The following is a 13,741-nucleotide window of genomic DNA, read 5'->3' on the forward strand; positions in this document are numbered from 1 at the left end:
AACAACAAACAGTTGTTGACGAAGACCTAATGGTTTCATCGGTTTCATCGAACTACATTACTGCCCACATTGTTGGTGAGGGCAGTTGCATATGACCTAGGTCGCTGCTGCAAGTCTTTGTTGAGGTCAATGTTGCTATGGTGAGTTTGGATGCCGTCGACTGTATATTTGTATGCCCAAAAGTTAAGGAAGTCATTACTTCCGAAGTTATTTAATTGAACCAGAGAGTAGGTCGATTTGGGGAGGCTGGTTATAAAAAAGAAAACATTGTCTAAATTTAAAGAATATAAGCTGCCATATCTAATAGTCTAATAGCACATCAACAAATTGTATACTTCCTGCAGAAATTGCATAGAATGTACAGAAACAACGTTGTTTGTAGGTAGAATACTTCATTTGATCTATTTGTAGTGGTAGGAGCAACTCCAACAATAACTTGTCCAGGTGATGTTTATGTGGTGACAGATGGGACATTAGTAGATGCAGTGGTAAGGTGGATAGAACCTGGTCCAGTTGCAGGCTTTGTCCTCTTGACCCAAACTCACAGACCTGGTGATATATTTCCCGTTGGCCAAACTACAGTGATGTACCTCTTCCTCGATACCACTGCAATTACACTTGTATCCTGTGAATTCATCGTTATGCACGAAGCAGGTATGCTACCCTTGTAAATCTTGCAGCTTCTTTTGTTTTTTTTTAATGGCCAACTTACTGCTATAAATCATGTACTTCATTTGGTCCAGGTGTGTCTTAAAGGTCATGATCTGTGGGTTGTGTCAAGCATGTAGCAATATCATTTAATTGTGTTGAGAGTGTAAACCACCATATCCTCAAGCAGAAAGTTAGTGTGCACTCAGTGTGCATTACGATCTTCCCTGCCTAAAGCAAATACCACCTAAGTCCCCTGTTTTGGGCCAAATACAGGGGAGATCGAATATCTACCCGAGGTGCCCCCAAGGATGAATCCTAATGGCAGTACTTGGGGAAGTTTATACTTTGAAGTAACAAATTATTTATGCTCGATTGATGACTGTGTCTCTAAATGCAGGCTATATCGCCATGTGAGTTTTGAAAGTCAGTGTCCCACATGTTTTGTTCATCTGTTTAATCTTCAGTTGATCTTGAGCCTCCCACTGTAAGCAACATTGCTGATGTAACAGTAACAGTTACAGAAGTGGGAGCTGCAGTCGAATTTGAAGAACCTACAGCTGTCGATGCTTTCAGCACTGCGTTTCTGGTGGCAGCTACTCACAGATCCGGAGATGTGTTACGGGTTGGTTCAACCATTGTGACTCATACCTTTTCAGATTTTTGTGGAAATACAGTTGATGCTGTATTTGTCGTCACAGTGAAGATCCGTAAGTAATAAAGAAGTTGAAATAGTGATATTTGTTCCTTAGTGGGCTTTATATGTGCAAAATAGGCATTGAATGAGATTTCCGCCTACGTGGTATATTGATACAACTACCGGAGCTGAGTAAAAGAAGAAAAACTTTTGTGCTGAATTTTTTGAAAAATTTTGTAAACATCATTATTGCAAAAGTGAAAAGGTTATATAAACTTCATACAAATCATATTTCTTTACATATATTCAAAGCAACTCCATGTCCTGCTGACATCTTACAAACAACTGGTCTTGTGTTAACCCCTGTAACATGGATTGAAAGTAACGATACAACGTTCCTTGTCCTGAATCGAAGTCACCAAAGTGGAGATTCATTTCCTACAGGACAAACAACAGTAACCATTGAATACTTTGAAACTTCAAGCGGTGAACGTCTTCCCTGCACATTTACCATTACTCTTATTGGTGAGTTGATATGCACTCTCTACAATATATTAAATGAGACAATGTCATGGTTGATACTTGACAATGATGCCAGAAAAAATAAAATATTTTATTTGTTTGATGTAGGCATATTCAGGAAAGGGGGAGAGGGGGGTCAAGGGGGTGGGTAACAGCACAGTACTTGGACACAAAGCTGATGAGATACTTCTTGTGCTTTGCTTCAAAACTTGAACATTCAAGTTTGTGAATTGGTCTAGTGGGCAGGGAGTGGTCTCACTAATACAATGAAAAAAAAGTATTAAATACTGACTTGCATAAATTTACATTTTACCCAGTTACATTGGATACTACACCTCCTGATTGTGGAAATATTTTACCGGAGTTAACAGAGTGCGTAAATCCTGGTGCCAACAGCGTCATCATTGCCCTACCTCAACCTTCGTGCTCAGATGACTCGGGTACTGGCCGGATCCTTTTCAGGAGTCCTTCCTCGAATGAATTTTCGTTGGGAAATACAACAGTAAATTTCACATGCACAGATGATTCTGGAAACAGAGCACACTGTCTTACTAGAGTCAGTGTTATTCAAGGTTAGTTTTTGATTGTTAACGTAGCCATGTTTTGTATTCTTGTTGAGAGACACAGTGCAACTAAGATGGCTTATCAATTTCGTTAATTCGATCAATAGAAGCAGCAAGATTTCAAACCTTGTGGGCATTTGAGTCGTGGAACTAGTGGAAGATTATCATCTCATCAAGGCCTAGCGTTGTGCGGTAGTGTATATTTCACACAACCGGTTGTGCATGAATCCCGATATCGTAACTACAACCGGGAGTTTCCTCAGCTTTCATCTATGGTTCAAAGCAATTAGTAACAAGACTGTCAATGTCATACATTCATTATGCAAAGTCTAGGCTATGTACTTTATTTAACACGCACGGTTAGAAAGAATAATTACACGCTATAGAAGGGCCTTTGGTTTTTAACATACACTTTCAAAAAGAATAGCACATACCTTGGAAAAAAGCAACCCACACCATCCTCCCAAAATAGCCAAAGTTAACTATAAATGACATCATGGAACCCCCTGCATTTATAAACGAATCCATTACATTACAGCATAGAATCTCAAGTACCGTACTGCACTGTGTGTACCAGTATCGTACCTAGGTTATAATAATATACAGTCCCGGGCGAATATGGATTTTAACTGGATATACTCCCTGCGGTTTTAACTGAAAATTTATGAAATTGTTATAATTATTTTACCAAAATGAGGTGAAATATAAAAAAAAAACCGGGACCCGCACAGCTATCTTGATCCAAAGGAAGTTAAGAGTAAAATAATTTGTGAATTTGTTTAAAAATACATTTGGAGTTCTGGTATTAACCGAGTACTGGGGTCACTGGATAATTCATGTCAAATTTCTGCATTTTGTGGAAGTAGGGAAAGGGTTGCAGAAGTCCTGAGAAGGGTGTTATATTAGCTATTTTGCTAGTTACATTATTCAGAGAGTTAATCAAAATTAATGTTCATACTTGATTCAATAATCACTCCGTTTCCAAGGAGTCAACTTTCAGAGGGAGTGTCAAGAGTAATATTTGATATGTTCATATGTTCTTTACTTCCATCTTCAGCTAACGTTCCCTGTAATTCTTTTCCTTGTATGAATGATGGATTCTGCATCTCCATGGGAACTGAGTTTCTGTGTACCTGCCAGCCAGGGTTTATTGGAAACCGGTGTGAAGAGGGTTAGTACGCCTAGATATATTTTCACCTGATGAGCCCACTACACTATCAAATTACTGATTAAACAAGCCATTCATGTAAGTTGCACTTAACATTGTGTAAGCTGCTACATCCAAAGTAGGACTCTCAGGGTGGCTGCAGAATGGTGCAGCCATGCAAGCTGCATAAGAAGAATTAATTTATTGTTCTTCACGGTTTCACACATCGGGAAATGCAAGTCTACATAGATAATTCCTAGATTGGCTAGAGGAAATTGATGTCACAAAGTCATTTTATTAATGGTAAGCTTTAATGTTTGGATAAGAAAACAGCCAAATATGTAAATGCATTCAAATAGGAACAATTTGTGCAAAATCATCCCAAACTTATTATTTTGGTTACATGTTTTGTCATCCAGACAACAGTGTTGTATCTTCTTCATATAAGATGTTGACGAGGTAAATTCATGAGAGAACTCCAAAGATTAGATTAAGTGAACGTGTTTATCCAAATGCATTCGAGCAGATCATTAACGCAACAGACATAATATGTGATATAGTGACATAGAACAAAGAATCATATGAAAATATGTATTCAGTAGCTCATCATTAGTCATATCTTTTTTAGTATTCCTTGGAGTACCCTGTCTGAGGCCAAGCTTCAATTCTTTCAGTTTAGATTTCTGGATAGGATTTTAGGTACTAATAGACTTTTGTTTTGACGGGGAAGTCAGAATCTCCACTGTGCAAATTCGACGAGGAGAAAACAATCGAGCAACTTTTCTGGGACTGCTACGTGACAGCAAATTTTATGCTTAATGCCGAAATGCGTTTCTTAAATAAGCAATTCTTTTTCTCCGAACAAGATATCTCATTTTGTTTTGGCAACGTTTACTGTTACCCTTACAACTTTTTAATGATCCACCTGAAGTATTATATTTTCGTATACAAGACAAGTAACACCGAGCCAAATATCGATGATTTCTTTTATAAATTTAAATTTGCTTTGAGCGTTGAAAGTTTAAATTATTTTAAGCGAAAGCAGCCAAGGAAAAATAAAGTGAATTTCTCGGAGCTGAGAAATGCCTTTTCATATTGTCCAAACCTGTTTACGTAGATGTTTCTTTTTTAGCTGTGTGTAGTGCAAATTTGGATTCATTTGCTGTCTACTTGCTGTCTACTTACATTAACTGATATTTATTGCAGTCGCTTGAATATGTAACAGACCATACTATTTTTGTTTTTGCAACGTATAATTTTAATTGTATAATTCAGTGGTTGGTGTAAATTTGATCTGAATTGTTTGTAGTTCAAACTCCCTGTAGTCCTAATCCTTGTCTAAATGCTGGTTCCTGCGTTATCACCGGTGTCAACGAGTTCAGCTGTGATTGTCCTTCTGGATTTATAGGACAAATTTGCAATCAAAGTAAGTACATCAGAAATACCAAAAAGGAAGAAATTACATGCAAGCATTGTAATTGAAAACATGTAGAAGAAAAAAGAGAAGATGTTGGTTTGTTTCTGTTTAAAATTCATTTTTATTACAGGATATGTACGTTCAAAAGTAATGAAGATTTACTATATTTATTGCACTTTGCATTTATTTCACTTTAAAAATGAATTCGGATTTATTAATTTTTAAGATAACTATTATTAATTAATATTATTATGATTAATGTTATTGCAGTATGTATACTTTCAAAATGAATGGATATTTATGAATTACTAATATTATAATTATTAATTAATATTATTAAGTTTGTTACAGGATATTACTGTCAACATGAATGGAGATATAAATCCAAGTAATGGAACCATAGTTAAAGGGAGGGAGGGGGCAGGGAGGAATGGAAGGGGAAGGGAGAAGGGGGTAGGATGGGAATTGGGAAACACAGCAGTAGGTGAGATTATTATGGCGTTGAAGACTAGTCTAGATAACTGGTCCCCATCGCTGGTAAACAAGCCATTGCCTAATAAGTAATTGAATTGGAATAGAGAGAAATTATGAAGGTTGGGCACGAAACCATCTAGTCAAACAATTCTTTGAATAATGGAAGATGCCACAAAATCCGATATTGTTACATACATATTAGACGTTTTGATGTAAGTGTGTCAAATGTACAAACACTTTTAAAGTACAAGCAAGGTAAAATGCCATTTAATGAGCAGTGCACATAATTGATATGGCTAAAGTACACCTTTCAAAATAGTTGAGTTGTGGCTAAACACATTTACCAGAAGGACAACTCTATCATGCATTCTGTACTTTTCTATAAATTTATTAACGGACAGTGCCTATACTACTTTAAACACAATAATGTCTACTGCTTGCTCCCACCTCCCCCCCCCCCTCATAATCAATATGTACAGATATATCTTGTTTGAAGCCAGACAGTTCATCTTTCTTTCAGTGGTTGGAGTAATGACAACAATTACTTGTCCAGATGATATATATTTGTTGACAAACGGTGGGTTAGCAGAGGCAGTCGTGTCGTGGATAGAACCTGCTGGTTCTGTTTTGTCCCAAAGTCATAGACCAGGCGATATGTTTCCAGTTGGTGAAACTTCAGTGACCTATGTCATCCTCGATTCTGCTACAAGAATAATCACGTGTGAATTCAGGGTTCTGCACCAAACAGGTATATACTACTTTTGTAAATCTATGTGTTATATTTAGCATCCACTTTATACTACAACAAAACAATTAAGTTGTGCCATAAAATGTTTTTTTGCTGCAACTGCCCCCCCCCCCTCCCCATGAAAAATGTAATCATTATATTAAGCTTTCCGAGTGCTTTGAGCACCAAATTTTTACCACGGATCTATAAACTAAGTATGGATCTGACGCAGGGCTACAGACCCAAACCTAGAGATGAGAATCAAGTCCAACTGTAAAGGCTAATTTTGATCTACATTAAACTTTGAACATGTTAATCCTGGTAGAGTATGAAGGTTATATGCGAACTTTGAAGTCAAACTTTTAGCGTAAATTTTTTCGGAGTAAAATTATTATCATTAAACTTTAAAGGTCATATCACTTAATGCAAATGTATCACACAAGATACAATAATTCCACCTACTTTAATATATATCTCAACAGAAATGAAAGATTGATCAAAATACAAATGAGCAGTCATAGATGCTTATCATACGACATATGGATAGGTGATAATGAAATGACCATTCTGATGAAATCTTTTGGTTACAAGAAGAGGTAGTTTCTTCTATTTTTGGATATTTCATTATGATATTTGATAAATTTACTTTCTTAAAAGAGTTTGAAAGCCATGTACATTTTCAGGTTTTGGGCTGGTCATTAGTTTTGCTGATTGAGTCTTAAATCTGCTTTGGGCTGGTCATTAGTTTTGCTGACTGAGTCTTAAATCTGCAGATATCATTTCAGTTTTGGAAAATGAGTTTAAACGCCCAAACAGCGAAGTAATTGTTAGTGTGCACTCAATGGGACTTGTTTCTGAAAGTAGGTCCTACATATTATATATTATGTCTGATATCTCTCCAGTTGATGTTGAACCTCCTACCGTTAGCAACGTGAGGGACGTTACCATCAATGTGACAGCGGTGGGAGTTGCAGTTGAATTCGAGGAACCTACAGCTGAGGATGCTTTAAGCGTGGCATATCTGGCTTCAGCTAGTCACAGATCTGGAGATGTTTTACCGATTGGTTCGACGGTTGTGAATAATACCTTCTCAGATCGTTGTGGCAACACAGTAGTTGTTACTTTTGTGGTTACAGTCGAGCTGCGTGAGTATTGTCAAAGTTAAGTATTAAGTACACTCAGACAAAGTTCGTAGTTGAAAGTGTTGCTTTGCAAGAGCTTCATACTTGGTGCGTCAATATGTACATTGCCATGTAAGACATCATTAACCCATCGATCATTGTGACGGACAACAAGTCTGGAAAAGCTTGTCAAACATGATAGCTTGAGAGTTGAACATCATAGTTTCGTGAGAAACTGGTGGAATTTGGTACGAGTGAAAGGTCATTTGAATTCAGCAAAAGATCACAGTGTTTCACATTTGTAAAAGGGGTAATAAAAACCTTTGTGCAGTTTAAAGTTCATAATTTTTACAACTTGTACAAAGAACTGAAAAGATTGGAAAAATTGATAGCTTAAAAGTTAAAGCTGGTAGATCATCAGTGTTAAGTGAAAAACTGGTGGAATTAGGTACAAGAGAAAGGTCATTTGAGATGAGCCAAAGATCACAATTTTTCAAACTTTGTTAATAGGGAATCTTAAACCTTCATGCATTTTAAGCTCATCAATTGTACTGTATGAAGATCTCCATCTGGAAAGCTGTGTAATTTTTTTTACCCCACAATTTGTAAGTATTTGTGCAGTAATATATGTCACAGTGCTATGCCAGCCATCAGAAAGATGACGCAAAATAATGGTTGCTGTTTGTCTTTTTCTTATCAAGATGTACTGAGGAGCAACTGACCTAAGAATATTTTTACACTCTGAAACAATGCGAAAACAAAATTAAATATGAAACAAAAATGCATCCATGACTATGAATCAAGTAACATGAAAAGTGTGGGTCTCCACAATATCAGATACACGGTGACATAACAGCAAAGACAGTATCCAAATATAAAGTAAAATTCAATAAAACCATCAATTCAAAATCACTAAAACATATTAACATAATCAGGTTTAAGAAGATGAAGGAATGGACCTTAACCACATCTAGGTAGAATACATGTATGGAAGTCATCACAATATTGACCAGTATGTTGAGTGATGAGTGAATGGACGAAATGACGAATAATCGCACGGGAGAGAGATAAGAATGTATATTGATGTTAGCTAAGTCAACTGATACATTATTATACCACAATTTGGCCTGTATAAAGTTACTGAGATATACGCGGTAATTGAATTTACCCTGAAATACATGAATGAATACAAGAAACATCATGGAATCATATATGAAATAGCATAAACTGTTATTATAGTCCAGATAAATATAGATCGACCACAGAATTACAGGTATGTGAGTTGGGATACAACATTAGGCTGTAACACCCATATTACAATATGGTAGGCTATGATTATTGCAACATCAACACTGCAGACAAATAGAGTATTTTATGCCTTGGTTCGATATCATATAACGGCCACCAATGGGATGAAACTAGAAAATCTTGAGGAGATCCATGTAAAGTTACATCACAACACTCACCCTGATTATAAACTTGTCCACATTCTGTGATTTACTTGATTACACTTCTGAAGTGCAACAATGCAGCTTGATAAGAGTGAGAAATGTAGTAGGCAAAGGAAAAATAGATGGGAGTATTTGCAAATGATAGAATGCAGCCTAAGTAGAAGTGAGGTAGTGCTATACATGATCACACATATGACAGTCACAGTCACATATGGAATACAAAAGTTAACATATTATTCAAGCAGTTTTAGTTGTCTCTACTAACCACAAACTATTGACAGCAAAATTTTAAACGTTTGCCAATGGTATACACTAGTTTCACATCTGTGGATTATGTTTCTGTGCCAGTGATAGTCACCTATCAATAAATGTGCGATGTTTTCACCCCGAAGTCAATTGTGTGGCATTAACGTTGTTTGTATGTTGCAGTCATCTTATCTTTTACCGTAAAGCTTTTGAAAATCGGCTCTGAATTACTGATGGCCACTAGCTGTAACTGGCTGACAAAAATTTATACAAAGGTCCATGGGAACATAAATTCATGTGAATAAATCAGTCTTTATATAAATCATAATTACTCAAAGGCATTACAATTTAGAGACAAATGATGACATATTAAATATAAATCCAGTCAAGGTTATTGCAGGTGTCGTCCATGTTGTAGCAGTGGAACAGAGTTTTGGTATGGCTGTTTGGCCTCTGTTAGTAATTATTTCATGTGCTCAGAGGTCAATGGTCATTCAAGCAAACAGCTGGTTTATATGTGCACACGTTGAAAAGGCAAAATAACTGAAGCTATCACTGCCTCATAAAAATGTGTACTTTTGTTGTGCATTGCTTCACCACATCATTTAACATAACATATACAAGGTCACAGGGTCGTTGGAGGTGAAAGGTCAAACTTGGCCAAGTTTATGCGAAAGAACTGAAAATGATGACACTGGAAGAAGAATTTTGTACCGAAACTGTTAACTCTATAGGTAATGTATTGAATTGGTAAGACAATACAGTATGAAGCAACTGAACATTATTCATAATGTGAGCTAATGATCCAAATAATTCAGCTTCCCTTTGCCCTGATGCTGGTCCTACTCTGTCTCACTACGGAGAAATGACCCCTTTTTTTTACAATCTTCTGGTTCTATGCCTTATCAATTGACCCGTGAATGCAAGCCTCATTACTTTTGTTAATCTGTGCACCTCGCCACTTTACCAATTGTTCTGGTTCTCTCTAACTGTGCATATCGTCCACACTTAGGCAAGCGTACGGTCCTACTATGCACATTTGCTGGTGCACAATTCCCTACAAATGTACAATTCTCTACAAAGGTGCGCTTTTGCCATATTCTTCCCTTTATCGTTGCAGAGCTGCTGCACAGTTGAAACCATGTCAAAATAGAGAGCTAAGTTCTTAGTTCCATTGCATGCTATACTGTTACATTCAGGATTTAACTGTACTCTCTTTATGGAAAATAAGTACATGGAACAACATTGCACTAACATTGATACATCTACTAAACTGATATATAGGTTAATAGCTGTTCTGTGTAGTTCACTGCATGCATGGTGTAGAGATCCAGTAAACTGATATAATCTGGGAATCTTGCTATCTGTGAATTCTGTATAGAGTTTGTTTTCGGTGAGATCTTCCAGGATATTTTATCATAAATCTTTAACTCTCAAGATTATTACCTAACAATCTGACAACATCTAAGTCGGCCTAGCACAATATCACCTGGTGAGCTACTTGCTTAAAACTGCTTAAAAAATCAACTTTCTGAACTTAAATTTCTAGTTACATATACCTTAAAATGAAAACAAGAAGAAACATTAATTTTGCATATATTGAATATGAGTCTGCAAACAGTATTCACTTTGTTCATTTATTATATTAGGCCACTGGAGTTTTGCATTTCTTGGGCAACAATTTTCCAATGTCGTACATAGCGATCATGGTAAAGGAAACCCTGAGACTGAGAAACTACATGGGAAGTTGGGAGCACTCACGATGAAAGAATCATAAAATAATTAGTACTTAAGTTCTACACTGACTGTTGCACTGTCAGCTAGCTGGACCTGGTTGCCTAACATAAACTTAATCATACAATGACCGTTCTACTACCAGCTAGCTGTTCCAGGTTGACTAATATAGACGTTAATGCTGCACTGACTGTTGTATTGTCAGATAGCTTGTTCAGGTTGCCTTACATAAACTTAAGTCCTACACTGACTATTGTACTGCCAGCTAGCTGGTCCAGGTTGACGTACATAAACTTAAGTCTTACACTGACTGTTGTACCGCCAGCTAGCTGATCCAGGTTACCTTACATAGATCTAAGTCCTACACTGACTGTTTTACTGCGAGCTAACTTGTCAAGGTTTCTTTCTCAAACTACTCTTCACTGTAACTGTCTGTAACCATTTTCAACTTTATTCCTTTAACATATTTTCTTCTTCAATTTAGTTGTTGAGGCTGGGGACTGAAATATCTTTCTGAATATTGCTCCATCATATATGTTGCTATATTGAAAATTTCTTCCCGTGAATGGCTTTGTTAAGCAGGTTTTGCATACTCTTGTTGATTTCTAGTAATTTAGCCCTAACATACATGGCAAAGGCTTAGTTCAGTTAGAGTGTCCGCCTCACAATCGTTAGGTTTCAGGATCAAAATTCTGACAGGAGCCATATTTTCTTGACCTATTCAAAAATTGCTGCATTGCAGTAGTGATATGTGGAGACTCCCGTGGATTTGATATTTCTGGTTTGTGAACTCGGGGAAAAATGGGTGTGTTTCTGTTCTTCACTTGTTTTCGAAACAACTATCTTCGTCATGGTGATGTCGATGGTGATGGTGATGTCGAATGGGGCGCCTTTGCCTACCTCAGTAATTGAGAAAGTAGCCGGTGCTGGGGTATTCACTCTCGTCCGTCGGATGGGGACGTTAAATGACGGTCCCAGAAGTAGGAAAGGGAGTCAATTCACACCCTTGCCTCAATATCCTTTCAACACTTTTCGAGAGAAGGCTGGAAAAAAGCCGGTGGTCATCCACGACCTAACACGGAAAAGGTCTCAAAAATAAGCTATTGTAAGGCTTCCTGATTCTTTGGTCTCTAAACTAAACTAGCATATATACAGCCCACAGTCAAGGTGTGGCATATACGAATTGTGCAAGCTGTTAAACGATGTATTATGTGTTGAATGTAGCTAAAGACTGGCAGTCTAACATAGAAAATTCCCGATTTGAAATGAGTTTCTAGGTTGTTAGTCAGTGGCTGGTCATATAAACTAAAGATTTGATTGATGCTGACACCCAAACTTACAAAAGTGTGTGCTCCCTTAATGTTCATTCACATAATAATGCAGGTTTTTGTTTTTTGTTTCCTTCTGGTAATGGTGAATGTTGACAGTCAACATAAGTCAGAGTATGAGAACCTTGTAAAACAGACTAACTCTTTTTACTAAATATTTAGCTGTAGCTTGGTGAATGCAAGACCCCGATTTGAATTTGGCAGAAGTCAGACGTCATTTGCGGTCAACATTAGTCAGAATCTGAAAACCTTGTAAACACAATAACACAAAAGTAACACCTGTGTTGAACTAGTTTCCTCTCTGTGATTTTAAATGTAAAAAAAGTGTTGTGGTAATGTTTCCTTGCTTCATTTTCTCGTAAGATCAACTTGACAGAGCCCGTGTTGCTTTGGTCTACATAGTTTAAGAAACATAATAAAGACTAAGAATACCTGCCTTAAAAATGATGTAGTTTTGATAAGCTTCCTATTCTTTACATATCTTTCAGTTGGTAACAACACTCCTCCATCTCCACCTATTTGTCCCAACATTCAACCTGTCACCAGCTTTCAGGGAGACTTTGGTCAGTTTGTAACATGGGAGGATATTGGTAGCTGTTTCGATAGTGAAGATGGCTCTATCACTCCAGAATGTAATCAACAGAGTGGAGATCTCTTTCCCGTTGGCCAGACAACCGTTCGTTGTACCTGCACAGACTCGGCCGGAGCTTTATCGGAATGCGACTTCAGCTTTACTGTCCAAGTATTCGGTGGTAAATGTTGATTAATGTGTTAATTATGTTGACATAATTGCACCTATTAGGTGAATTGAGTGTACTTTTAATAGTAGGAAAGACTAGCGTAGGTTCTTATGACCAACTAGACTGGTTTCTGCTCTCAACTTTTATAGGAGGAGCTTCATCAGTAGTAAGCCTTTGAATATTTTATATTCGGCATGAGCGTCTCGTTCTCAAAATGCATCTTTTTTCTGTGCACGAGTTTTTATGGACTCATAGTGCATCTATAAGTGCATCTAAAAGAGCTTCGTGTGAACCTTGAGAGTCAGCTGGTTCTTCGTTAGTACGAAACCTTGAGTTAACAAGTTAATCTTTGAGATTTTGGGCCCTTTTGTAGGCAACAATCGGTTCTTTTGGAAACAGTTTGGATAATTCCGCGTGTTGCGAAATTAAGTGCCAATGTTTCAAAAGTGCTTTTTTTTCAAATGCGTGGTTTTGATATGGGGTGTATAGGTAAGCTTGGACACCAGTGGTGGTTCCTTTTGTTTAGGATTGGTAGTGAGGTAATGCCTACGGTTTTCAAATTTTATGCCTTTAGCGGCTGTGGCAATTTCCTCTTTCTTATAGTTACGGAGTAACAGTTTCTCTGTGAACGCATTCTTTTTCTGTAAGAAATCAGTCTCGTTGTTACAGAGACGTGCGTATCGTAATATTTCCCCTTTAATGAAGCCTTTAAAAGTGGCAAGTGGGTGTGCAGAGTTTCTGTCGAGGTATTGGAAGGTTTCCGTGGATTTGGTGTGGACTTTAGTGTCTAAAAACCCATTGGTTTCAAACCTTGTACCTTTGAAGATTTTCAAATCTAGGTATGTTACCTCGGTGTTTGATATTTCTACCGTAAACTTTAAGAAGCGGTGAATTTCATTCAACCTTTTTACTAGGTGTTCAAGTTCCTGATGTGTACCGTCATAGAGCAATAGAATGCCATCTCTATAGCGGAGCCATTTTAAGAC

At 37.2% G+C, this 13,741-nt stretch overlaps 1 protein-coding gene across 1 annotated transcript in view; it reads left to right on the forward strand.

Annotated features, from left to right (window-relative positions):
* The window catches only part of LOC139965439 (uncharacterized), a gene marked incomplete in the record, with an annotated part of 200,375 nt that overhangs the window by 27,501 nt on the left and 159,133 nt on the right, over positions 1-13,741 (forward strand). The window contains 9 exon segments of the mRNA XM_071967778.1: positions 412-654; positions 1,116-1,358; positions 1,598-1,810; positions 2,125-2,379; positions 3,428-3,541; positions 4,827-4,943; positions 5,929-6,156; positions 7,038-7,280; positions 12,504-12,767. Coding sequence (XP_071823879.1) covers positions 412-654; positions 1,116-1,358; positions 1,598-1,810; positions 2,125-2,379; positions 3,428-3,541; positions 4,827-4,943; positions 5,929-6,156; positions 7,038-7,280; positions 12,504-12,767 — 1,920 coding nt within the window.

The sequence above is a fragment of the Apostichopus japonicus genome, chromosome 3, assembly GCF_037975245.1.
Source record: "Apostichopus japonicus isolate 1M-3 chromosome 3, ASM3797524v1, whole genome shotgun sequence".
Classification (NCBI taxonomy): Eukaryota; Metazoa; Echinodermata; class Holothuroidea; order Aspidochirotida; family Stichopodidae; genus Apostichopus; species Apostichopus japonicus.